The sequence below is a fragment of the Doryrhamphus excisus genome, linkage group LG7, assembly GCF_037039965.1.
Source record: "Doryrhamphus excisus strain RoL-2023G ecotype Guam linkage group LG7, RoL_Dexc_Guam_v1.1, whole genome shotgun sequence".
Lineage (NCBI taxonomy): Eukaryota > Metazoa > Chordata > Actinopteri > Syngnathiformes > Syngnathidae > Doryrhamphus > Doryrhamphus excisus.
Window position 1 is genome coordinate 14,004,875 of NC_136363.1, and position 25,045 is coordinate 14,029,919.

The following is a 25,045-nucleotide window of genomic DNA, read 5'->3' on the forward strand; positions in this document are numbered from 1 at the left end:
GTCAGCCAAGTATTTTTGACGCATGTCATGTGAAAGCTCCTGAAGAGCCGCATGAAACTAGCCAAAGAGCCGCATGAGGCTCGCGAGCCACGGGTTGGCCAGACCAGGTCTAACTTCCTGGTTGTGTCACATGGTCTCACGTTCACCCTGACGTCCTGACAGAATATCTGCCTTCAATTGCGACAATAAAGTAACAAACTTATTAGTTTTTAAATGAGGTTTTACAGGAGAGAGAAGAAATGTTATCCTTCTACAGATTTATCTCCAGCACACATCTAAACCTAAACAGTAGTAATATTCATAGATCCTTTTTAAGTTTTAAGTTAAACATGTACGCGATGTACACAAATAATGATATATCTTGTTCTATTTATTTTCAAAATATGAAGTGACTTATTTATGTAAGCAGTTTGATGTGTGCAACTTTGAATGTAAAGTCAGTTTCTACAACGTGGATAGATTTGACTTTTGATATTACTAGCGTTATGTAAATACCCAACACTTCATATTATGAAGATAAATAGAACAAGACGGTCTACTGGCCTAGGAGGATGCAGACCCCGGATTCAAACACAGCCTGAAATCACACGTCTCCTTTTAATGACGCTCTCATTTACTGTCACAGTATATGTCAACACAAAGAATGTACTTAACGTTGTTCACATCTACGCTGAAGCCGATGAAGGCTTATTTAACATTTATTGAACAGGACATGAACCGATGGAAGACAGTGGACATCGAAAGTGTCATCTGCCGTCATTCCGGAAGGGGGCAGTCAACTGAAATAGCTGAAAAAGGCAGAAGAAGAAGCTTCATGAAGGAAAGGAAAGCAGTGTTGATGAAAGTGTAGATGGCGACAAAGGTGGTGATCGTTCTTGTGCACAAGTACACACTTTGCTCTTTGATGTAACGATGTAATGGCCGCTTGCGAGTAAGCAAGCTTGCTAGCGTGCACGGACGTGATAGTCGCAAATGAGGCTGTTAGCTGTTAGCTCCATGTGCTAAATGTTTGCTAATGCTACATCAACGGAAACACTTGTAACATATCGATTGTCGAGTGACGATGTATTAACACGAAAACAAACTAGTCGTTAATGTGTGACTATTCTTTACTGTGTAATGTCAGAGTTCAATTCACACACCTGGTGACCCGCCGCTGGCCTTATTTCCCAGAGGTCACAGGTCACGGTGATCCACCATGAACTACGCCTCACGTTTGAAACTGGGAACGTCCCATCAATGCTGGCCTGGCGAGGAGGCATGTTCGCCAGTTGAAGACGACGCCACAGAATCCAGCCTGGTCATCACCACGGGTAACGCTCACAAACGGTCGTCATGACTACTCCAACCACAATTCTGATTGGCCGGTCTTGGCGTCCTAGATGACCAACATGCTAAGAGCGCCAGGAGGAGAGCAGCAAGGAGGAAGAGGAAAATTCAAGCAGGGGAAGAGGATGAGAGAGAAGACGAGGGGGCGGGTGGCGAGATGATTGACAGTCAGCTGGACCAGTCACTGGAGAACAAGTCCAAACAGCACAACCTGACCAGTGTGAACGTGCGCAACATCATCCACGTGAGTGTGTGTCCAATTGGCTGATGTGAGTTGTGTGGATCATGACATTTACCTGTGACCTCCAGGAAGTCATCACCAATGAACACGTGGTGGCCATGATGAAAGCCGCCATCAACCAGACGGACGCCGTGCCGCCATTTGTGAGTTGCGATGCTGATGTTGCTCATGTTTTATTCTTTGCTTCCTGAAACCTCTCGTGCTGCTCAGGAGCCCAAGATGACTCGGTCCAAGCTGAAAGAAGTTGTGGAAAAAGGCGTGGTGAGACTTCTTTGGCTTTTGGGGGCCTGCATATTTTTCTGCCCGTCTGCCTGCTCACTTCCTGTCCGCCCTGCTCACTTCCTGCCAGGTAATCCCAGCATGGAACATCTCTCCCATCAAGAAGAGTGCTCCCGTTTCCAAGGTAGAAGGTGAAGGTGAGCCAGACAAGCTATGGGACAGACGTGAGGGAAGTTGTGTGTGTTGGCTCAGGTTCCCCAGTTCGTTGACATCCCTCTGGCTGAGGAAGACTCCTCTGATGAAGAGTATCGTCCTGATGAGGAGGAAGAGGACGAGACGGCTGAAGACGTGAGGCTGACAGCTGATGGGCTGCCTTCACAACCCCTGCTGACGCTCTGTGGTTGTGTGCCAGACGTTGCAGGAGAGCGACTTTGAGAGTGCGGCGTCGCCCCCCAGAGGAAGCACGGTGCAGAGGCTGGACCGGGACCCCCGCCGCCCCGCCTGGAAGGTACCAGTGGGACGCCTGAGACAGTGACCGCACGCTCAGCATGTCTTCTTCTCCTTCAGACCTCTCGCGCGCCATCATGCCATTTCAGGGTGGGGTCCGGACCGATGGCTCCTCCTCCCCTTCCCAAAGCCCCACCTCCCAAAGCAGTGACAGACAGCACTTTCTTGGAGAAGCTTCACGCCGTGGAGGAGGAACTGGCCGTGTGTATGGAACCCTACCAGGTCACACTTCTTTATTTACAATACAATAGTTAGTATAGGATAGACGGGGGCTCTAGCGCACACATTTCTATTCGGCATCCTTGGGACACGGCCATGATAGCTGCCCTCCATATTCTCATTTCCATCCCAACACTTATATCTACCGGGCTTCACCTTTACCACATTAGATGTAGCAGCTTTATTCCAAAATGGATGAAATGATTATTTTTCTCCAAGATGCGACACACAACACCGCTAACGGCAATGTGAATTTTTGGAGGGAAAATTGTTGCCAATTTATTACAAGTGAAGAAGTGAACAATGACATGACCATAAGTATCCACAGCCTTTGCCCAATACGTTGTTGATGCCCCTTTGGCCAATTCCGGCCTCAAGTGCTTGGAATATGACGCCCCTGATTGGCACGCCTGTCTTGGGACAGTCTAGCCCAGGGGTGCGCAAACTACGGCCCAGGGGCCACATCCGTCCCGCTAAGTGTTTGAATACGGCCCGCCCGTTCTTTCCAAAGTATTATCAATTTCGTTATTTGATGTGGTCTGTTGTTTACAAAGTGCTCCTGAAAAAAGGGACACAAGCACATAATAATAATAATGATAATAATAATGGCTGCACGGCGGTCGAGTGGTTAATGCGCAGACCTCACAGCTAGGAGACCGGGGTTCAATTCCACCCTCGGCCATATCTGTGTGGAGTTTGCATGTTCTCCCCGCGCATGCGTGGGTTTTGTCCGGGTACTCCGGTTTCCTCCCAAATTCCAAAAACATGCTAGGTTAATTGCAGACTCCAAATTGTCCATAGGTATGAATGTGAGTGTGAATGGTTGTTTGTCTATATGTGCCCTGTGATTGGCTGGCCACCAGTCCAGGGTGTACCTCGCCTCTCGCCCAAAGACAGCTAGGATAGGCTCCAGCATCCCCGCGACCCTCGTGAGAAAAAGCGGTAGAAAATTAATGAATAATAATAATACATTTAATTTATAACACACTTTACACATATACTTTACATATAGTCTGCCCCCCCCCCCCCATTTTTTTTTTTAAATCAATGCGGCCCGCGAGTCAAAAAGTTTGCCCACCCCTGGTCTAGCCCGTTCCTCTTTTGGCACAGCCATCGCTCCAGAGATGTTCCATTGGATTCAGGTCTGGGCTCTGGCTGGGTCTCTCTACATTGCTGCAGTCATCGTTCCCTCCATCCTGACTGATCTTCCACTTCCTGCTGCTGAAAAACAACCCCAAGAATGATGCTGTCACCATCATGCGTCACTGGAGGGATGTTGTTGGCCTGCTGATGAGCAGTTCCTGTTTTCCCCATACGTAACGCCTGGCATTCACTCCAAAGAGTTCCATTTTTGTCTCATCAGACCAGAGAATTTAGTTTCTCATGGTCTGAGAGTCATTCAGGTGCCTTTTGGCAAACTCCAGGCAGGCTGCCATGTGTCTTTTACCAAGGAATGGCTTCCTTCTGGCCACTCCACCATCCAGGCCTGATTGGTGGATTGCTGCAGAGATGGTTGTCCTACTGGAAGGTTCTCCTCTCTCCACAGAAGAACGTTGACAGAGGGACCATGGGGTTATTGGTCCGTCCCTGACTTAGGACCCTTCTCCCTCGATCCCTCAGCTTAGCTGGCTGGCCAGCTCTAGGAAGAGTCCTGGTGGTTCCAAACGTCTTCCATTTACGAATAATGGAGGCCACTGTGCTCATTGGAACCTTCAAAGCAGCAGAAATGTTTTTGTAACCCCCCCCAGCCTTGGAGCCTGGAGAAATTCCTGTCATCCCTGGGACCGTATAGAGACAAGGACCTTTCCACATTGTGTCCAACCAACTGTTTACCACAGGTGGACTCCAATGAAGCTACTGAAACATCTCAAGGATGATCAGTGGAAACTGAATGCACTTGAGCTCCATTTGGAGCTTCACGCCAAAGGCTGTGAATACTTATGGAAATGTGATTATTCACTTTTTAATTTATAATACATTTGCAACAATTAAAAAAAATGTTTTTCATTATGGGGTGTTGTGTGTAGACTTTTTGAGAAAAGTATGAATTGGATCCGTTTTGGAATAAGGCTGTGACATAAAGACATAAACAGCGTGGTGGGGGTATCATACATCCATCCTCCATATTCTATACTGCTTATCCTCACCGTATTGTCATTGGAAAGAAATAAAATATATAGTATGTAGCAATGATAGTGGCCGTAACCTTTCTTTGACTAATCATACTGCTGGCCTTTTTGGCCATATGTTTGGTGGTACTTGAATGCACCATAGTTGTGTGAGACAGATTGAGATGACGATGGTTGTTGTGATGTCATGTGTGCTCGTGCATGCAGTGTCAGCCAGTGTCAGATGACGAAGTGGGGCTGATGGCGTACCGGACACGGTCCAAGCGTCCTCTACGTGACGTCCCCCTGGGCCAACTGGAGGCAGAGCTCAGGGCGCCGGACATTACCCCTGACATGTACGACTGTGGCTCCGCCCCGGAGGACAGAGAGTGGACTGTTTGGCTGAGAGGCCTGATGAACTCCGACATGGACGACGGTGAGTAGACTCACGCTGGATGTCCTGCCTGCCGACGTAACGCCTCTCCTTTCTCTGTCAGAGGAGTGTGATGATGAAGATGACCCAGAGTACAACTTCCTGGCTGACCTTGATGAACCAGACCAGGAGGATTACCGTGACGACAAGGCAGTCCGCATCACTAGTCAGTATACATCATATCGATATCACTGTATAGAACAATACATAGCAGTATCACTATCGTATGAATATGATATGAGAGATGTGAACATGAGGTATGATATGAGAGATATGAATATGATATGAGAGGTATGAATATGATATGAGAGATATGAATATGAGATATGATATGAGAGGTATGAGTATGATATGAGAGATATGAATGTGATGTTATGCTATGTTTTCCAGAAAAGGAAGTGAATGAACTGATGGAGGAGCTGTTTGACACGGTAACAGACAAACAGGTAGTAGCCAAAAATGAGAATACCAAGTAAAAGGTGTTTTATTTAGCCAATGTACCATAAGAGATGAACCAACCAATTGTATTGATCCATGACATGCCAATGGACGTATCTCTCGCACTTCCTTGTTGCACCTTTAAGATGAGGATCTTCATCTCATTAAACCACAAAGTCAGAAAATGAGAATACTGTGGAAAGCTTCAGTTTTGTAGGTCCACTTTAGAAAGGCCCAGGACCCTTTTGCAGATGTTTTGGATGACTTGCCAGATTACAATTGGATTTTTTGACTTTGTGGATTTGTGGTTTAATAAGATGAAGACCCTAATCTTAAAGGTCCAACAAGGACGTGCTAGAGATACGTTCTTTGGCATGTCATGGATCAATACAATTGGTTGGTTCATCTCTTTTGGTACTTTGGCTAAATAAAACACTTTTTACTTGGTATTCTGATTTGTGGCTACTACCTGTATATACACACACAGCAAAGTGAGTGTGAGTTGGCTAACTGGCTAACTCTGCTGCCAGCTGAAAGGTGACCTGGGGGGGCAGGAGGTGGATGAGGAAGGACACGAGGAGGAGGAGGAGCCACAGGAGGACACGCCCACACCGGACAAGCACGTGGACACACAGGCATGTGACGTGTCCAAATACGGTCATAGTGGTGAGGCAGAGGACGGACCAATCAGAGAGCGTCGTACTGTCAAGCAGCAGCTGGCTTTGATCAGAAGCACACAACACACACCCTCTACACACACACACACACTGATGCTGGATACACAACAACGCAACACACTCGAGCAGCAGCTGCAGCAGGTATGCACACACACACACACACACACTAACACACACACATGCACTGTCTGACTGTGTGTGTGTGTTTGTAGCATGTTCAACTGTTGGTGGAGCTTCACCTGCTGACCTCACCTGTGGAAGAACTTCACAATGAAGCTGAAAGCACCAGACACTTTCTGGTAACACACACACACACACACACTGTGACATTCTGTTACTATGACAACGTCTCAGTTTGAGTTAGATGTGTTGGCACAAAGAGGCGAGCTGATGATGTCATCATGGCGGCGTGGTGACGTCAGCGCTTTCAGAGCAACCAACCTGCGGGGGGCGCTGCAGCTTTTGGACGAGCTGCAACATCACCCCATCAGCTACGTGAGACGCAGGCACACCCCTGACGCACGCGGACAAAGTGAGCAACCCCACGCCCCCCCCCCCCCCCTCCACACAGCTAGCCTTGACTTTCCCAAAGTCCGTAGCCTTACCTTTCCCAAAGTCCGTAGCCTTACCTTTCCCAAAGTCCGTAGCCTTACCTTTCCCAAAGTCCGTAGCCTTACCTCTGGCTAGCGAGCCTGCTAGTAGCGAGCTGGCGTGGTGTGGCCCCTAGGGGACATGATGGACATGGAATAGCATGTCAATAGCATGTTCTCCCCGTGTGGGCGTGGCTTTTCTCCAGGTACTCCGGTTTCCTCCCCCATTCCAAAAACATGCTAGGTTAATTGGCCACTCCAAATTGTCCATGGGTATGAATGTGGGTGGGAATGGTTGTTTGTCTATATGTGCCCTGGGATTGGCTGGCCACCAGTCCATCTGGGATAGGCTCCAGCACCCCCACCCTAGTGAGGACAAGCAGCATAGAAATGAATGGATGGACAGAGGTCCCCTTTAACACCACCCCTGGGGGTCAGGGAACAATGTTCAGTCTATACAGTGCACATCAACAAATCCCTCTCTCAATAGCTCTGCCAATCAGGGGGCAGCATTTCTGTCCTGGAGGGGAGGAGCAGAAATTGAGAAGCACTGCTTTAAAGCCAACACACTGAGTGTGTGTGCACGTGTGTGTTTCCAGTGCGTGGTTTTCCCATCATGCCAGCTGAACTGGCGTGGATCTTTGCCACTCGTGCAGTCTTCCTCTACCCAGAACTTCTTCCATGTGTCAGTCTGGACCCTGCTCTCTACTGCCCCCGCAGGACAGCTGCTTTCACTGCAGCAGAAGACTGGTAACACACACACTATCAGGTGTGAAAATAAAAGCACAGCAATGGAGATGTGTGTGTGTGTGTGTGTGTGTGTGTGTGTTAGTCTGCTGGTTATGGGTCTGAGGAACATGAAGGGGTCATGTGACCCGACCAAGCTGGTGTCTGAGTTTCTGTTGGGCAAAAGTCATCTTCAGGTGCGACGTAGGATCCTGCAGTGTTGCAGACCTGGCACCCCCGACAACATGGTCAAGGTACACGCATGCACACACACACACACACACACACACGCGCCTGCCTGATCGTAAGCGCGTATGTGTGTGTAGGCCTACAGGTACCAGCAGGTGTTGTGGTCCATGCCGCTAGCCTGCAGTCAGGTTGCTGCATCAGAGCAGCGCCCCCCAGTGGAAAGACCCTTGAGCATCATGCCTCTGTGGTTGCTGGTGAGTGCACACACGTGCGCACACACATACTCTGTCATACGTACCGTATTTCCTCACCCCCCCCTCCCCACCTCCCCAAAGCGGAGTATTCCTGTCATCTTGGCAGCGATCCAACAAGCCAACGGTCTACCTGGCTCCGCCCCCACCACCACCAGCTTCCCGACCCCAATGTGCTATCCGCCCCGCCCCCCACCGGACCTCAGCTTCCGCCGCACAGGATTTGTCCAGCATCCGGCCACTCCCATGACTCCTCCCTTTCCCACCCACATGGATGGGCAGGATAGCGAAGAGGCGGTGCTTCCTGTCTGGCATCTGTCAGAATCCTCAACATGCTCCGCCTCTGATGTGTTTGTGGCTGAGGAGGCCGAGTCCAAAAGTGATCTGGGTGTGGCTTCAGCCCCAGCAGAAGACAGAGGAATGTCCTCACCTGAATCTTCAACTTCCTGTCCGCCATCCGAGGTAGACCCACATAGAGGTGGAAGACGGAAGATAAATATTCAGCAGGTTTTGTCTCAGCAGGACATCTTCAGGACATCTTCTCACTTGACGACAGGCCGCCATCTTGGGGACAACCAGCATGAGGATGATGGGCGGGCCAAAGCAGGGAGCCACGCACCTGCCCACAAAGCGCCAAGGCTTCCAGTGTTTGCCAAAAATGTCTCCATGGGCGTAAACGGAGAAAGACTCGTCATCTGGACCAGGTGAGGCCACACCCACCCACACTTGTCCCCATGCAGGAAGTAGAAGTTTGACTTCCTGTTTTAGGGAAGCGGACCGCACCATCTTGACTGCCTGTCAGCAGCGAGGAGCCAACCAGAAAACATTCAGACGAGTCTCCGCCCAGCTGGGAAACAAGACGACTGACCAGGTGAGGGGGTGGGGCTTTTGCCACCAAGGTTTGGTCCCATGCTAAGGGTCGCTTCCTTGCAGGTACGTCTTCGTTTCCACGACCTTGCTCATCTTTTCCACCTGGCCACCCAGAAAGACAAATCCTGGTTCTCAGACGGCAGCTCGGCCCCGGAACAAAGCGATGACCTGTGACTTTGAGATGTCATTGAAGACTTAAATTCACATTGAATGATGTTCAACATGTTTTCATGTTTGCCCTGCAAATAAAGACCACGCCCACCCTTCAATTTGGGAAGTGGGCGGGCTCAAAGAAGCTTGGTATAGAGGTCACACAGAGGTCATGAAGCATTTTATTGCAAACAGGAAATTAAAAGTGTCCTTGGCGGGAAGTGCAACCTGAGGCAGGCACAGTAAAATGCCAGGAGGAGACGCCCATCACGCCCGGCCGTCTGGACTGGGGTGGTTGTCATCCTGGTCAGCAGCCTGCTCCGGTCCGGCGAGGTGCTGCGGCACCATTGCGGGGACAACGGGACGGGATAAAAAAGTCCGGAATCCGTTCCAAAAGTCCACAGAGATGATCACGACTTGACTTCTGACATGATTGCAACCACTGAAAGCCCAAACAAAGCAGGTGTCAATCACGTCAACACAACTTTTAGAACCCGTATCTTACCCGTAAGACATACACTCCCAGTACCTGTACCAGTACAAGTACCTGTACTAGTCCCAGATGAAAGCGTCACCTGAAAAGGTCTTGTCCACTCTTGAAGGAACAGCACAGCAGAAGCGGCTCACGCATGATGAGCACACTTGCCGCCTCCATGTGGGCAGAAGCAGGCTGTGATGTTAGCCTTAGCTTTCAAAATAAGTGTAACAGCAGCAGGTTTTATACAAAGTATTTTACTGCAGCGTGACAAAACAAGAAGAAACTGCTAAAAAACAGCAGGAAGTCACAAACCTCCACAATAAGAGTTCCAAAAAAACACAAGCCAAAGTGACAACATCCTGCTAAAATCACAGTGCATTGTGGGAAAAGGCCGACCCAGACACTTCCTGTCAGAGTGGCGGAGGGCGGGGAGGGGGCGGGGCCTGTTGGCAGCCAGTGTTCACAGGGGGAAAAAAAAGGCAGCGGAGTCTGGTCAGTCGCTGTCAGAGCCAACGGCTGACGAGCCTTTCCTCTTCCTCTTTGGCGCTTTGGGCTTGGAGTCTTCCTCCTCCTGAGACACAAACAGGAAGTGACATCAGCAGCCAGCCGGGCCTGTTACATAACACTGTTCTCGGGTGCCCTTCATACCGAGGCGCTGCTGGAGGCGCTCTCCTCCTCGTTGTTGGTGGGCGGAGCCACGCCCTTCCTGGAGCGAGGCGACGTGGCGGCTGCTTTACGACGAGACTTCAAAGGCTTTGACTGCGAGTCCTCATACTCCTCGGCCAACGCAAACAGGTCACTGAACCTGCGGGAGGCAGTCACGCCGTCACCATGCCAACGCCCCAGCGTACGTGTGTGTATGAATGTGTACCTCATCTTGTGCACTTCATCACAACTGGCCTGAACGTGCTGCAGAGCCTGAAGGATCGGAGTCTGGCTGAAGACTGACCACACAATCAATCATCAATACAGCCATTTATCAACACGCTGGATGATCGATACTCACAGGTGTTCTTAGTGTTGCTAAGACTAAGTCTCAGGTTGTCCAGGTGTTCCAAGATTTGCTCCAGAGTAAGCTGAGCCAGTTTGCTGCTGGAACTACGAAGACTGGAGACAGACATACAAATCGATTGATTTAGTCCTAATAAGTCCTGAGTGAGTCCTAGTGAGTCGTCAGTGAGTCCTAATGGGTTCCAAATTAGTCATAATAAGTCCTCAGTGAGTCCTAATGGGTCCCGAATGAGTCCTAAGAGGTCCCAAATTAGTCCTAAGGAGTCCCGAATGAGTCCTAATGTGTCCCGAGTGAGTTTTTAATGAGTCCCGAGTGAGTCCTTGATGAGTCCCGAATGAGTCCTAATGGATCCCGAATGAGTCCTAATGGGTCCCGAATGAGTCCTAATGGGTCCCGAATGAGTCCTAATGGGTCCCGAATGAGTCCTAATGGGTCCCGAATGAGTCCTAATGGGTCCCGAATTAGTCCTAAAATGTCCCCAGTGAGTCCTAATATGTCCTCAGTGAGTCCTAATATGTCCTGAATGAGTCCTAAGGAGTCCTAACGAGTCCTCAGTGAGTCCTAACGAGTCCTCAGTGAGTCCTAATCAGTCTTATTAAGTCCCAAGTGAGAACCTTTGTCTCTTTCGGGGTTGGTTGTTGTTCTTGATGAGTTGAGCTTTGATGTGTTCTGCCAGAGTGTCGTCGTGTTTGGATGCCCAGTGTCTCAGAAGACTGGTGGTGAACTGGTCCTCACTGTGACATGGTCTACTCAGAACCATCTTCACCATCTCCTCACTGGGCCTGAGACACACAGGCAGACTCAGTGGACAGCTAATGACTGTGTGTAGTTGTTGTATAGGAGTGCGGTCGTCATGTGGTGTGTTACTTTTCTCGACGTAGCTGCAGCAGCAGACAGGACAAGGCCTCTGGATGTTCTACACACACACACACACACACACACACACGGGTGATGTGATGAAAGCATCATGATGGTGGGCGGCAAAGATGCAAAGTACCTTTGTACTTGAGGTGTTGCAGGATGGCGATGATGGTCTCCAGGGGGATGCTGTGGGCCAGAAAGAGTTGCCAGGTGCTGTACTGCTCAAAGGTCTCCCAGTCCAATGACTGGACTGTCAAGAGGAAGGAGAGGAAGAAGGCAAGCTGGTGAAGATGGCGCCCCCTGCAGTCAGTCAAGATGCTGCACATGCTCACTGAGGATGTTGAGAACCGAGTCTTTGCGGAACATCACCAGGTTGCCCATCATCACGTGACACATCAGCTCCTGCAACTTTATTACAATCAGCGTTACCATCCGTTGGCGGTCCTGGTGCTAAGCTAAGCTAACTGTTACCTGTGTGGAATCAATGACGGCTACGATCATGTTGAGCAGCTCTCCACTTCGCAACGTCTCATCAGGAAACTGGAGCAAGACATTCACACGTTGAGTGTGCCTGTGTGTGTGTGAGTGTGTGTGTGTGTGTACCTCAGAGTAGATGGAGGGTGTCAAGTAGCAAAGTAATCGGACGTCATCTTCCTGACACGCCTTCATGTCCATCATGAGACACGTGTGAAGGTCACCTAAAGCCGTGGCCTGAGCAAACGACTCGTACAACATCATCTTCCCATTAGCTGCTTTGCTGCACACACACACACACACACACACACACACACACACACACATGAATATGCTGGACAGGTCACATGACATGTGATGATGGTGGGGGTGTCACCTGGCTTTGAGGTAGTAGAGGAGATGGTAGCCAATTTTAGGTTGCTTCTGGTAAAGTTCAGCCAGCATGTCAAGAAGAACTGAGAAGCCACTGTTGTCCTCCTGCATGGTGACCAGGTTCCTGAAGACCAGACACACTGGCTTGCACACAGACTCCTCCAGGGACCTGACGCACACGCACACACATGCAGGTTAGAAGAATCCTCGCTCTCTCACACACACACACACACACACACACACGCACACAGTGTGTAGTAGTGGTGTCAGCAGTCTTACTCTTCTGTGATGTCTTCTGGTAGAACGTCTCCTCGGAAATGCTCTTTAAAGACTTCAGCAAGACATGAAGCTAAAGCAGACATCTGCTCTGTGTCAAAGTCCTCCTGGAAAACACACACACTCATTGCTCTGTGCCACCGTGTGTGTGTGTGTGTGTGAGAGAGCGAGAGAGAGCAAGAGAGACAGACCTCCAGGATGAGGTCCACAATGTCCTGCATGACCTCACACTGCGTCTCCGTGTCACTGAAGACGTGATGAAGATGGATCAGCAAACATGAAGAAAGTAAATCTGTTGACCTTCAGGTGAGTCTGACCTTGACTTCTGCAGCTGGGTCACCTTGTCCTTCATGGTGTCTTCTAATTGGTCGAGCCAGGGTGAGATGTCAGCAGGCTCCTCCCTCACGGCCTCTCTGATTGGATGAAACCTGAACTCCCGTTTCTTTCCTGTCACACACACACACACACTGATGAAGATGAAGTATTCTGATGATGATGATGATGATCTAACCTTTGTTGTTCATCTCCTCCTCATCATCACTGAAGGCAGCTTCTGTGTTGTCATAGCAACCTTCATCTTTGTCCATCATGTGGTTGTCCATCTCCTCCATTTTCACTACACACACATACACACACTTACATCACATCCAAGGGTGTGTGTGTGTGTGTGTGTGTGTGTGTGTGTGTGTGTGTGTGTGTGTGTGTGTGTGTACCTTCCATAGGTGGTGAAGGAGCACTGCAGAACTCAGGGAATCTTTCTCTGAGCATTGAGCGAAGCTCTCTGTCCAACTTTGGATTGTCAAACAATGGTGCCAAGTGACTACAACAACACAGTCACTGGTCAGGGACTGGTCAGGGACTGGTCAGGGACTGGTCAGGGACTGGTCAGGGACTGGTCAGTCACTGGCCAATCCCTGACCAGTCCCTGACCAGTCCCTTTTCGGTGTGTGTGTGTGTGTGTGTGTCTTACGCCAGCACTCTCTTCTCCATGATGAAGTTGAGAGAGTTAAAGACGCCTTGACGAACTTGAACTTCCAACGGAGGAAAGAAATGAGGAATGATCTGAGGAGACAGGGTAGGAAGCAAGGTGGCGGGGAATTAGGACATGCTTCCTATTGGCCGGCATGCCACATGACCAGGAGGAGGTGGAGTCTCACCCGACACATGAAGTCAAGCAGCGTGGCGGTGATTGCGGGATGAGGCTTCATGGAATGATGCATCACCAAGATGGCGGGCTCTGTGTCACATGACCTTGATTACTGTGACGCCTTCTAGGTGTGTGTGTGTGTGTGTGTGTCACCTATGTTCATGATGCTGTCTTTGTCAGGGTTGAAGAAGAGCCAATCGTAGAAAAGCGCCAACTTGGCGTTGGAGGCGGCCACGTTGGACTGGGCACACGCACACATGTTGAAAGGTGAAAGGTCATGACCTCTCAGCACCCTCCAAGTGAGCTTACCGTGCAGGTGGTGAGTAGCCAGCCGATGATGGCCCAGCGCGGCAGGATGTCAGAACTCAGGACCTCATTAGACGGGTGGACCACGCCGCAGATGTAGCGGATCAGGTCACATCGCAGAGACTGGCTCTCAGCCGTGGACAGGTACTGCCTCTGGAACCAGTCCTGGTAGCGCTTCTGCTGCCCGAAGCGCACCTAGACATGGGACACGGGACACCTGTGAAGACACGTTCCTCTCCGTGCCGGCAGGAAGCCTCCTCTCACCCTGGACGTCATGAAGAGGAGCTTGGTCTCCATGTCAGGGGTCAGACGGCACGCCAGGAACTTTCTGGAAGTCCGAGCCGTGAGCAGCTGGAGAATACCTGACACACACACACACACACACAGGCTATGAGGGCCTGGTCACCATGGTTTCAGGTGGAAAAGGTCAAGTATTTGATGGCTGCAGCCTTTCATCCATTCTGGATGCCATGAAAGGAAAAGTGCACCCATCATCCACAATCCTTTTGTGTGCTGAATGAGGCAGCCAATGAATGGGCCACACCCAGGCTAAGAGCTCCAAAAGCTCCAGCGTGGTTTTCTATCCATGTGAGCAGGTCTTATCTTAGAGATATCACGCTCATGTCTCCCATGGCCTGCACGTATACAATGTGTCACATGACCAGACATTCTTTCTGCTTCTATGGTTGTATCTCAGGGTGTGTTCACAGAGCCACATGGAGGTTTTTCTTCCAAACCTTCCTTCCAAGGGAATAAATACATTAAAAATCCCAGGAGCGGCCCCACGTGGCCCAAGAATGTGGTCACAGGGATCAGGATCAGATCAGGATCTTCTCACCGGTGAACTGGGGACTGAGGACTTGAGGGTTGTGGAGAAGGTCTCTCCACAGGAGCTCCATCTCAGCGATACGAGCCACGTTCTGAAGCAAGCGCACCAGATCTCTCCCGATGATCACGCACTCCAAGAACTGCTCGGAGCACAAGTGGCACCGACACGTGCGATTAAAGCGGGCTAACTGTGACTCTTTCCTCCTCACTTCCTTGCCTCCTTACCTTGTCCCGCAGCATGCTGATGCAGAAATCTACTTCCTTCTGACGTAGAGGAAGCAGGCTCGGCGCGCCATGGTCAACGATCAGGCGTAGGTATGTGTACACGGACATGGCGATCAGCATCCCGCTCTTCACAACCCACTCCCTGCACACACACACATACACGCACAGAGACACACACCACCGTTAGGTGGAACAGCTGTTTTTTCTCAACATGAGTGTGTCATACTTTTGATCCAGCAGGATGTCAAGGACGCTTTCAGCCAACCAAAGGTTCTTTGTGGAAACATCTCCTCCTGCACACAGAGTGGTGACATCACCGTGCACGCCGTGTGTGTGTGTGTGTGTGTGGCTAACCTGCGATCTGTTTGAGCAGTGTCATGACGACACCATCAGCTCCCATCACACTGCTCTTCACCAGCTCTCTGACCAGCCACACCAGCTGCACACATACATACACACACACACACACACACACACACACTGTATAGACCGCCGTGCTCATGTAGGTGCATGTGCACTTGCATGTGTGCCCACCTGCTTCCTAGGAACATCCTGCAACTTGAGGAACTTCTCCATTAGGATCTGGTTGATCTTCACCAGGATCACGTTCATTCCATCTCTGTTCATGAGTGTCAGGTCTCTGTAACACTGCAAGCATGCACACACGCACACGCACACACACACACACACTTGTTGCCACAGTGTCAATGTCAATGTCAGCCTTGGCCTGGTGGCAGACTTACCCTCTGGGCCTGAGCCGGTTCAGTGAGGAGCAGAGCAAAGAGACCGAGACACACCTCTTCATGTTGCTGCTGGCCTTTGCACACCTGGTTGCCATGGTAACACCATCACTACAACGTGAGCGCGCGTGCGTGTGTGTGGTAATGATGTCTTACGTTGGCGGTCAGGGCATCGTTAGCTTCCCTTTCTGAAAGTCCATTGGACAAGGCATGAACCACTCCCACACACCGCTCCAGTTTCTGCAAGCACACACACGCTGCTGTAGCTCAAGCGGTCCTTATGTTTACCTGCATTAGCATGCCAGGCTAACTTCATGAAGGAATCAGCCACAGCGACCGGGCTAGGCTAACGACGCTGCTAGCAATGCTAACTGGCACGCTGGCTGTTTATCCCAAAGAGCCACGGATCACCCCGGGGAGGTCGTGGTGAACCTACCTCCTCCAGCTCGTCTTTGGCGTCCAGTTGGCTGGACACCAGAAGGCGGCCCTGCAGCTTCGCCTTCGTCGGAGCAGCTTCCATCTGCAGCCGCTTCGCCTCGCCTTCCCCGCCGACCTGAAGGCGCCGGAACTGTGCGATCACAAGGCCAGTGAAGCCGCCTTTGGGCGGAACACGGGTTTATTGATGGCTGTCAGATTGGGTCACCTCGTGGGAATATTTTTGTTGTGATGGGGAATGAATTGTTTATAAAAGTTGCAGTCAAGGAGCTTGACTCTCAGTCTGGCTGTGTTCGACTGTTCGCCTTCAGGAAGACAACGGACATCACTACCGGTCTTCCGACCAATCGTTGCCCTAACATATGTGAGTGACGTGAAGCCCGACCAATGGAAAGAGAAACATTCTCGCCCAGCTGTAGCCAATCAGGGCCCCGGGATGGACTGGAACCCCGAAGTTTGTTCGTGTGTTAACGTGAGTTTAATATTTTTCTTTCATTTCTTATTCTCAGATGAGTTTTAGCTACATGAGATGGTGCAAATAAGAAACTAGACATATAACCAATATATATGTTAATAATAATAATAATTAATATTCATTTTTCATTGAAATTTTACAATTAATGTCATTTCAACGTTTTCAGTGATAAGACATACCTTAAGAAGTATACTTCAGTATAAGTACGAGTATAAGTATAATAATTGTAAGTAAAATATAAGTATAATAATTATCCTAAAGACCATGTACATTTAGTGTAGTAGAAAGTATACTAACTCAATACTTCCTCAGACTAAATTGGAACATTTTAAGTTCATAAAACTACACTCTAAGTACACTCTAATATACCTAAAGTATACCACAAGTACACTTCTCAACTTAAATGCAATCAGCAAAAAAAAAAAAATTCTAAAGGGATCACACACACACGCATGACCCCCCCCCCACCCGCAACTATTTCAGTAGCACTGTTTTACAACAATATCACACAGTAATTAGTCAGTCATCCAAATAATAAAGAGTAAGAAAGTATTTGGTGAAAAGTAGTGAGAAACTATTGCTGATGTAATGTGAATGACTCCTGTGTGGGATCAATAAAGTTGTCTGTATTATTAGAAGAGCCAATATATTGTTTTGGGTGCCTGACTATTTCCCAGGTATATTTGTGGGTGTGTGGATGTACAAACAAGGCCAATTATTTGTAGAAGGACGCTTTTATAAAGTAAGTACATTTGCAGTACTTGTATTCATTTGCCACATCCAATATGGCGGTGACATATAACGTGGGCATACGACCGGATGTGGCGTGTACGAATGTATGTCTGTGTATCAGAGGTCTACACGGCTGTGCTTTTCCTTGGCCGCCTCGCCCCACAGCCGTGGCACGACAGCCACAGCCGTCCACAGCCGTGGTGAGATTTGAGCGGCCAGCCGTCAGCCGGCCGAACAAGCGCAAAAGTTAAATTACCTCTTTTCAGCTCAAGATAGTATAAATTGTGTGAAAAAGATGATATAAGGAAGGATTATGGACAATATGGGTGACCTTTCAAGAAACAAATGAGGCTATCAATATTTTTTATATTAGTTTTCAGTAGCCGTGGCCACAGCCGTGGCCATGTTCTTGACATTTCTTCAGCCCGCCCCGCCCCGTTAGCCGAGGAGTCCGGCCAGCCGTGGGGCCAGCCGCTCCGTGTAGACCTCTACTGTGTATGCATCCATCCAGCCATCATCCATCCATTATCCATCCATCCATCCATCATCCCTCCATCATCCATCCATCATCCATTAGCCATCCAGCCATCATCCATCCATTATCCATCATCCATTCATTATCCATCCTCCATCCATCCATTCATCCATCATCCATCAACCATCTATCATCCATCCATTATCCATCATCCATCCATGCATTCATCCATCCACTATCCATTCATCGTCCATGCATCATTCATCCATCATCCATCTTCTCGTTTAGCTGCATGTTGTACATTGTTGCTGGTTGTCAGTACTCTGGTTGTCAGTAGAAATCTTCCCAACTTTCAGAGCATTGTCCTTGAAATAATACATGACATTAACACATGACAAGTGCCATTGTGGCATCGTAATTGTTGGTGGTGTGCTTCAGCAATGTTCTGGGGTTTTGCTGGGGTGTCCGATGTTCCCACTCTTCTTTTGTTGTTTTGTCTTATGTAAGATTCTGTGATTATAAGTGTGGAAAAAAAAAAAAAAACTTATTGAATTGGTAACTGCTATGGCGTGGAGAAGGGGTAGGATTTAATAAGCTTTGCTTCTTCCTGCTCCTTTTCAGACATGTGTAGTAATGAGGTGTTGTGTGTATGCATGTATGTGTATGTGTATACAGTGAAGAAAATAAGTATTTGAACACCCTGCTATTTTGCTATTTCTCCCACTTAGAAATCATGGAGGGGTCTGAAATTTTCATCGTAGGTGCATGTCCACTGTGAGAGAGATAAACTAAAAAGAAAAATCCAGAAATCACAATGCATGATTTTTTAACAATTTATTTGTGTGATACAGCTGCTAATAAGTATTTGAACACCTGAGAAAATGAATGTTAATATTTGGTACAGTAGCCTTTGTTTGCTATTACAGAGGTCAAACGTTTCCTGTAGTTTTTCACCAGGTTTGCACACACTGCAGGAGGGATCTTGGCCCACTCCTCCACACAGATCTTCTCTAGATCAGTCAGGTTTCTGGGCTGTCGCTGAGAAACACGGAGTTTGAGCTCCCTCCAAAGATTTTCGATTGGGTTCAGGTCTGGAGACTGGCTGGGCCATGCTAGAACCTTGATATGCTTCTTACGGAGCCACTCCTTGGTTTTCCTGGCTGTGTGCTTCGGGTCGTTGTCGTGTTGGAAGACCCAGCCACGACCCATCTTCAATGCTCTGACAGAGGGAAGGAGGTTGTTCCCCAAAATCTCACAATACACGGCCCCAGTCATCCTCTCTTTAATGCAGTGCACTCGTCCTGTCCCATGTGCAGAAAAACACCCCCAAAGCATGATGCTACCACCCCCATGCTTCACAGTAGGGATGGTGTTCTTCGGATTGTACTCTTCATTCTTCTTCCTCCAAACACGCTTATTGGAATTATGACCAAAAAGTTCTATTTTGGTCTCATCTGACCATAAAACTTTCTCCCATGACTCCTCTGTATCATCCAAATGGTCATATGCAAACTTAAGACGGGCCTTGACATGTGCTGGTTTAAGCAGGGGAACCTTTCGTGCCATGCATGATTTCACATCATGACGTCTTAGTGTATTACCTACAGTAACCTTGGAAACGGTGGTCCCAGCTCTTTTCAGGTCATTGACCAAGTCCTGTCGTGTAGTTCTGGGCTGATTCCTCACCTTTCTTAGAATCATTGAGACCCCACGAGGTGATATCTTGCATGGGGCTCCACTCCGATTGAGATTGACCGTCATGTTTAGCTTCTTCCATTTTCTAATGATAGCTCCAACAGTGGACCTTTTTTCACCAAGCTGCTTGGTAATTGCTCCGTAGCCCTTTCCAGCCTTGTGGAGGTGTACAATTTTGTCTCTGGTGTCTTTGGACAGCTCTTTGGTCTTCGCCATGTTACAAGTTAAAGTCTTACTGATTGTATGGGGTGGACAGGTGTCTTTATGCAGCTAACGACCTCAAACAGGTGCATCTGATTCAGGATGATACATGGAGTGCAGGTGGACTTCTAATGGGCAGACTAACAGGTCTTTCAGGGTCAGAATTCTAGATGATACACAGGTGTTCAAATACTTATTTGCAGCTGTATCACACAAATAAATTGTTAAAAAATCATGCATTGTGATTTCTGGATTTTTCTTTTTAGTTTATCTCTCTCACAGTGGACATGCACCTACGATGAAAATTTCAGACCCCTCCATGATTTCTAAGTGGGAGAAATAGCAAAATAGCAGGGTGTTCAAATACTTATTTTCTTCACTGTATATGTATATATGTATGTATGTAGATATTTGTGTATGTATATATTTGTGTATGTATATGTATATATGTGTATATATATATATATATATATATATAAATAGATATTGTAAGTGCATATGTGAGAAAGAATAATGTAACATAGTATTCATGTCTGAAATAAATTAAGAAGAAGAAGAAGTAATGCCGAAATATATTTTTTTAGCTAGTCTCTGTCTCCTCCTTCCATTTTGAGAGCTTGGCAACGCACCTTTTTTTGAAGGGGGCAGGGCTGAATTGGCGCAGCGAGCTCTAATTTAAAATTGGCCAACTCCCATTGGCTGCCAAGTAGGGGGCGGACCATGGCCAGAAGTGCAAGGCATAGCATCCAGTGAGAAGGCGACATCGCAGCAAGAGCTTGAACAGCTGAGACGCTTAGCTAGCTCATACAAGCTCAGTGAAACACCTTTAGCAAACCTCATGAAGGGACTAACTTGATCAGTAAAGTCAAGTCAAACATTTTTTGTATGACTTTTAAGGTATAAAGTATAGATAATAGAGCACACATGCTTTATACTGTAAAGTTTTAAACTCTGGCATTCTTCTTCTTCCTCTTTCTCTTTGGGCTTTTCTCTTGGGTCGCCACAACAAACCGATCTCCTCCATCCAACCCTGTCTTCTGCATCTGTCTCTCTCTCACCAACTACCCTCATGTCCTCCTTCACTACATCCATAAACCTCCTCTTTGGTCTTCCTCTACGCCTCCTACCTGGCAGCATCCTTCTACCAATATATTCACTATCTCTCCTCTGGACATGTCCCAACCATCTCAGTCTGGCCTCTCTGACTTTATCTACAAGGCATCTAACATGTAATGTCCCTCTGATGTACTCCTTCCTGATCCTATCCATCCTGGTCACTCCCATTGAGAACCTCAGCATCCTCATCTCTGCTACCTCCAGTTCTGGTTCCTGTCTTTTCCTCAGTGGCACTGTCTCTAGACCAAACAACATGGCTGGTCTCCTTAAAATTCTCCCCCTTCTGTATCTCTTCTCCCTGTAACCTCACTCTTCCATTTGGTTCCCTCTCATTCACACACATATAGTCCATCTTGGTGCGGCTAATCTTCATTCCTCCGTGGGGGCAGAAGCCACAGGCCTGGCTACATGGGCATCAAACTCATTCACTAGTGTTCCCTCACCACATTCTCTGTCACACATGTAGACGTCAGGAATAACATCAGGAATCAGGAATAACATGCAACATGAAATATGAACTGGACCGATTTTTGCAGGTGATGGTGCGGCCTGATGTGATACGTGGGGCCAGCTAATAGCGTCTAAGCCCGCCCCTGAATGAGCCCACATGTCTTTATTTTTCAGTCCTTTTTGTTGTTCTTTTTGTAAAAACTAGTAGGAATTTTTCTTCACAACATAAAGTCCGGGTTAAAGTTTCTTCTAGTAGAAACTAAAAGTTCCGAGTGAGAGTCCAGAAAGTCCAGAGAGCTCCCTCAGAACCTCAGAACGTTTTTCAGGAGGTGAAAGTGTTGCAAGCCAAATAAAATTCTAAGTCCAAATGAGGCACTGGTGGCAGGTTCCAGGTAGAGTCCAAAAAGTTGATCGAGCTGAGCTGCTGCAGCCAAGACAACATCTGAGCTCCACAGAGCTGGACATCAACTTATATAATCTTTAGTGGGGCGTGGCCGTCATCTTGGCTATAGTGATTGACTATAGTATGTTGGTGTTGTCTTAAAGCTCATATTTTATTCATTCTCATACCCTAAAAGGTTGAGGCCATTTTGAGCCAAATGTGGGTTATTTCCGGTGAGACCGAGAACCGCTGAGTCAGCAATAATGTTGTCGCAGCATAAAACCTTTTTTCTACCCCTCGCGACTCTGGCGGCCTCTGGTGGACATAAAAGAATACTGATTTAAATTTAGTTTCCAAAGGACCCCTTTAAGGACAGCTCTCCACACATAAATGTTACTAGTTCAGTTGTTTCTACAGGAATCAAAGGTTTTTACATATACGATTACATGTTGTCACATAAAAGATTATAATATAAGTAAAAATAGAAAGAAATAAAAAAATAGAATCTCTTATGTCCTAAAAAGGACACCACACAGGCCTACATGTCACAGTAGTCCTTGCATGAGACCTCAGCCTGGTCATATTCTTATATTTTCTGGAGGAATAGATGTTGTTTACATTTGGTGTCATCTATTTATTGTCTTTATTCTCGACTGCACCCGTTTTTTTAGCTCTTAATTAAGTTTCTTTGTTTTTCATTCTTTCTTTTTTTTAGTCTCTGGTGTACGGGAGCCTGGCAAAGACATTTCGTTGGCAATTTCACTGCTGTGTTTTTGTAAAATGACTATAAAGGAAGTCTCAGTCGAGGTTTAATGCAGTAGAATAAACCTGATTGTGATTATAGCTCAATATCACAGCTATTTTTCTAAATAAGGAATTCTTCAGTATAGACCAATAATATGTCTACCAATCAGTTTTGGTTTATCACTCGTTCTTGCGACTTCACAACGCTTTAGGTAGCTACTTCAGTTTGGCGAAGAACAGCTGAGAAATCCTACTTTATCTTTGTACCTAAACGCAACCAAATCCATGGAAACCACGGAGTAGTTTGCTAGCTTCCTATTTGCCAACCTCGGTTAGCTTCGGGCGGTGTCGCGGCGACGTTACATTTGGTTGGTGAGTCTTCTCAGCAGGGATGAGTCGAACCCCCGACGCCCGAGCTAGGTATCGTTTATTCATGTTGACATGTTGCTGTCCAGGTCTTATGGGAAGGCTGGTGTTACCCGGCACACGCTCGCCGTGTTGCTAACCTTAACCGTGTTGCTAACCTCAGCCGTGTTGCTAACCTTAGCCTTGTTGCCAAGCTAAGCCGTGTTGCTAACGCTAGCTCTGCTGCTAATGCTAGCCGTCTTGCATCAAGTGACCATCTTTCATTTCAGTGACTTTAATCTTTTTCAAAAGTTTTTCATATTGCGTTTTCTACAGACACATAAAACACCGCTTACATACGAGTTTCCCACAGGGACATAAAGACATGTTATATACGAGTTTCCCACAGGGACATAAAGACATGTTATATACGAGTTTCCCACAGGGACATAAAGACATGTTATATACGAGTTTCCCACAGGGACATAAAGACATGTTATACACGAGTTTCCCACAGGGACATTAAAGTCATGTTTTATATGAGTTTCCAACAGGAACATAAAGACATAATGTCGTGTTCTGCATTAGCTGTGGTATGGTGATGTAAAGACTAAGAGGTGTTTCCTATAGGGACAATCAGACCAAGACGATCCAGGAAAGGATCAGCAATGTGGAGAAACATTTTGGGGAGATGTGCCAGATGTTCGCCGCCTACGGTCGCAAAGCCGCACGGCTTCGTGACAAGGCCGACCTCCTGGTGCGGGAGATCGGAGCGTACGCTGACACCGAGACACCGAGCCTCAAGAGCGGCCTGAAGCTGTTTGCAGACCACCTGGCCAAGATTCAGGACTACCGGCAGGCGGAGGTAAGTGTTGTGTGCGTGGCGACGTGGTCTCGTGTTGACGTGTTGACCTTTCAGGTGTCACGCCTGGAAGCCAAAGTTATCGAGCCGTTGAAAGGATACGGCGCCGTGGTGAGACGTAAAAGGGTGAGTGCGCCGCTTTCCAAATAGCATGGCGAGCACTGCGTCATCATGGCAACGCCCCGTGCCACCACAGGAGGACGTGAAGGCCACTCAGAGCGCCAGAACCCGAGAATCCAAACAACTGGATCAGCTGGAAAGGACTCGCCAGCGGAACCCGTCCAACCGTCAAATCATCGTATCCTTCTCCAGGGGGAGGGGCTTCACTTCAAAGATTGTATAGCCTACGATGTACAGTACGTAGATGTATGGAGTATTATGTAGACCACATAGAGTAAAGAGTACTCTGTATGTAGTAGTAGTCCTTGGTCAAGGCGTGAATGAAGTCAGGCTTCCTTGACCCCGCCTTCAGTCTCAGGTGCGTTGCGTGTTTCTGATGACGTGTGAGCGGCGCTTGTGTTGATGTTCCTCTTGTGCGCATCAGGCTGAGAGCGAGTTGCAGCGAGCCACCATGGACGCCACGCGCACTACACGGCAACTGGAGGAGACCATGGACGAGTTTGAGAAACAAAAGATCCGGGACATCAAGGTGCGCGAGGGCGGGCCGGAGATGGCGCTCCATCATCATCATCTCTGTGATGACGTGTCTGACATGTCCTTTGACCCTCAGAAGATCCTGTGTGACTTTGTCACCGTGGAGATGTCCTTCCACGCCAAGGCCTTAGAGTTCTACACGCTGGCCTATCAGAGCATCCAGATTGTGGACGAGGAGGAGGACCTGAAGGTAGGTCCCGCCCACCAACCCTCTTATGATGCTCCTCAGGAGACCCAAAACGCCACCCCCTGTGGACTGTGTTAGGTGTTCAGGAGTTCGCTGCACCCCCCCGATTACCCGACACGCTTTGACATTGTGCGAGCCAATTCTAGGACTTCGCTGGACGGGACTGCCTCCTTCCTGTCTGCATCGGGACCTTTCCTGGTAGGTCTCACTCTTTGGCTGTCCCACTCTCACCTCCTGCCCTCTGACCCCTTCTGCTGGTCGCCATAGCAACAGAGAGCTGCCGGACGCCCTGTGAGCAGAGAGGAAGAAGAGGTGGATGATGAAGAATCCGAGGAAGATGAGGACGACGACTCTGAACCTTGATGAAGAAAGCTCTGCCCATTTGGGGTGGTGTAGCAGTATTGTAGTTTCTCCTTGACAAGTACACACTGTCTTCTGTTTAGCTTTTTCTGCCTCAGCAGCAGTAATACAATACTTTAGACATCAGGTACCTTCCTACTTCATCATGGAACTACCATACCTGTCTGTCTTCTGTTTTTTGGAATCCATTTTGTGACACTTTTTCAACATCCTTCCTCTGCAATCCGTGTCTTTGATTATACAGAGTGTTTAGCAATATAAAAATG

The 25,045-nt window shown here is 48.2% G+C and overlaps 3 protein-coding genes across 10 annotated transcripts; 2 read left to right on the forward strand and 1 right to left on the reverse strand.

Moving 5' to 3' along the window:
* Positions 1 to 723: 723 nt before the first annotated feature.
* On the forward strand, positions 724 to 9,102 carry gon4la (gon-4 like a). 8 transcript variants are annotated; one of them, XR_013627736.1, is made up of 22 exons: positions 724 to 862; positions 1,176 to 1,313; positions 1,383 to 1,573; positions 1,639 to 1,713; positions 1,781 to 1,831; positions 1,920 to 1,973; positions 2,042 to 2,137; positions 2,202 to 2,297; positions 2,357 to 2,518; positions 4,852 to 5,059; positions 5,121 to 5,222; positions 5,447 to 5,502; positions 6,025 to 6,312; positions 6,384 to 6,470; positions 6,526 to 6,703; positions 7,361 to 7,511; positions 7,594 to 7,741; positions 7,814 to 7,930; positions 8,012 to 8,389; positions 8,484 to 8,631; positions 8,696 to 8,798; positions 8,861 to 8,905. XR_013627736.1 is itself a non-coding variant. In XM_078792192.1 (22 exons), the coding sequence occupies exons 2-22, from the start codon at positions 1,199 to 1,201 to the stop codon at positions 8,969 to 8,971; spliced, it is 2,964 nt and encodes a 987-aa protein (XP_078648318.1). In that variant the 5' UTR covers positions 724 to 862; positions 1,176 to 1,198; the 3' UTR covers positions 8,972 to 9,102. The 8 variants fall into 8 exon arrangements, 7 of the variants coding, with proteins under 7 accessions (XP_078648318.1, XP_078648322.1, XP_078648324.1 ...); XM_078792192.1 differs by having other exon boundaries at positions 8,435 to 8,631; positions 8,861 to 9,102; XM_078792196.1 differs by having other exon boundaries at positions 8,447 to 8,631; positions 8,861 to 9,102.
* Positions 9,103 to 9,119: 17 nt separating this feature from the next.
* ints3 (integrator complex subunit 3) lies at positions 9,120 to 16,600 on the reverse strand. The gene is made up of 29 exons (XM_058047508.2): positions 16,103 to 16,600; positions 15,823 to 15,906; positions 15,670 to 15,753; positions 15,461 to 15,574; positions 15,281 to 15,365; positions 15,153 to 15,219; positions 14,927 to 15,068; positions 14,712 to 14,841; positions 14,138 to 14,235; positions 13,877 to 14,068; positions 13,721 to 13,808; positions 13,578 to 13,657; positions 13,391 to 13,482; positions 13,134 to 13,240; positions 12,932 to 13,036; positions 12,738 to 12,867; positions 12,612 to 12,666; positions 12,424 to 12,527; positions 12,149 to 12,313; positions 11,902 to 12,055; positions 11,770 to 11,838; positions 11,631 to 11,706; positions 11,435 to 11,548; positions 11,305 to 11,353; positions 11,052 to 11,219; positions 10,432 to 10,532; positions 10,297 to 10,369; positions 10,074 to 10,230; positions 9,120 to 9,996 (listed from the first exon to the last, which is right to left on the reverse strand). Exons 1-29 carry the CDS (start codon positions 16,184 to 16,186, stop codon positions 9,919 to 9,921), a joined length of 3,045 nt encoding a protein of 1,014 aa, XP_057903491.2. The 5' UTR covers positions 16,187 to 16,600; the 3' UTR covers positions 9,120 to 9,918.
* A 5,836-nt stretch (positions 16,601 to 22,436) lies between these two features.
* On the forward strand, positions 22,437 to 25,002 carry cibar1 (CBY1 interacting BAR domain containing 1). Its single transcript, XM_078792200.1, has 9 exons — positions 22,437 to 22,791; positions 23,347 to 23,581; positions 23,636 to 23,704; positions 23,775 to 23,876; positions 24,051 to 24,056; positions 24,123 to 24,227; positions 24,309 to 24,422; positions 24,498 to 24,617; positions 24,687 to 25,002. The coding sequence occupies exons 1-9, from the start codon at positions 22,763 to 22,765 to the stop codon at positions 24,780 to 24,782; spliced, it is 876 nt and encodes a 291-aa protein (XP_078648326.1). The 5' UTR covers positions 22,437 to 22,762; the 3' UTR covers positions 24,783 to 25,002.
* The last annotated feature ends 43 nt before the right edge of the window (positions 25,003 to 25,045 follow it).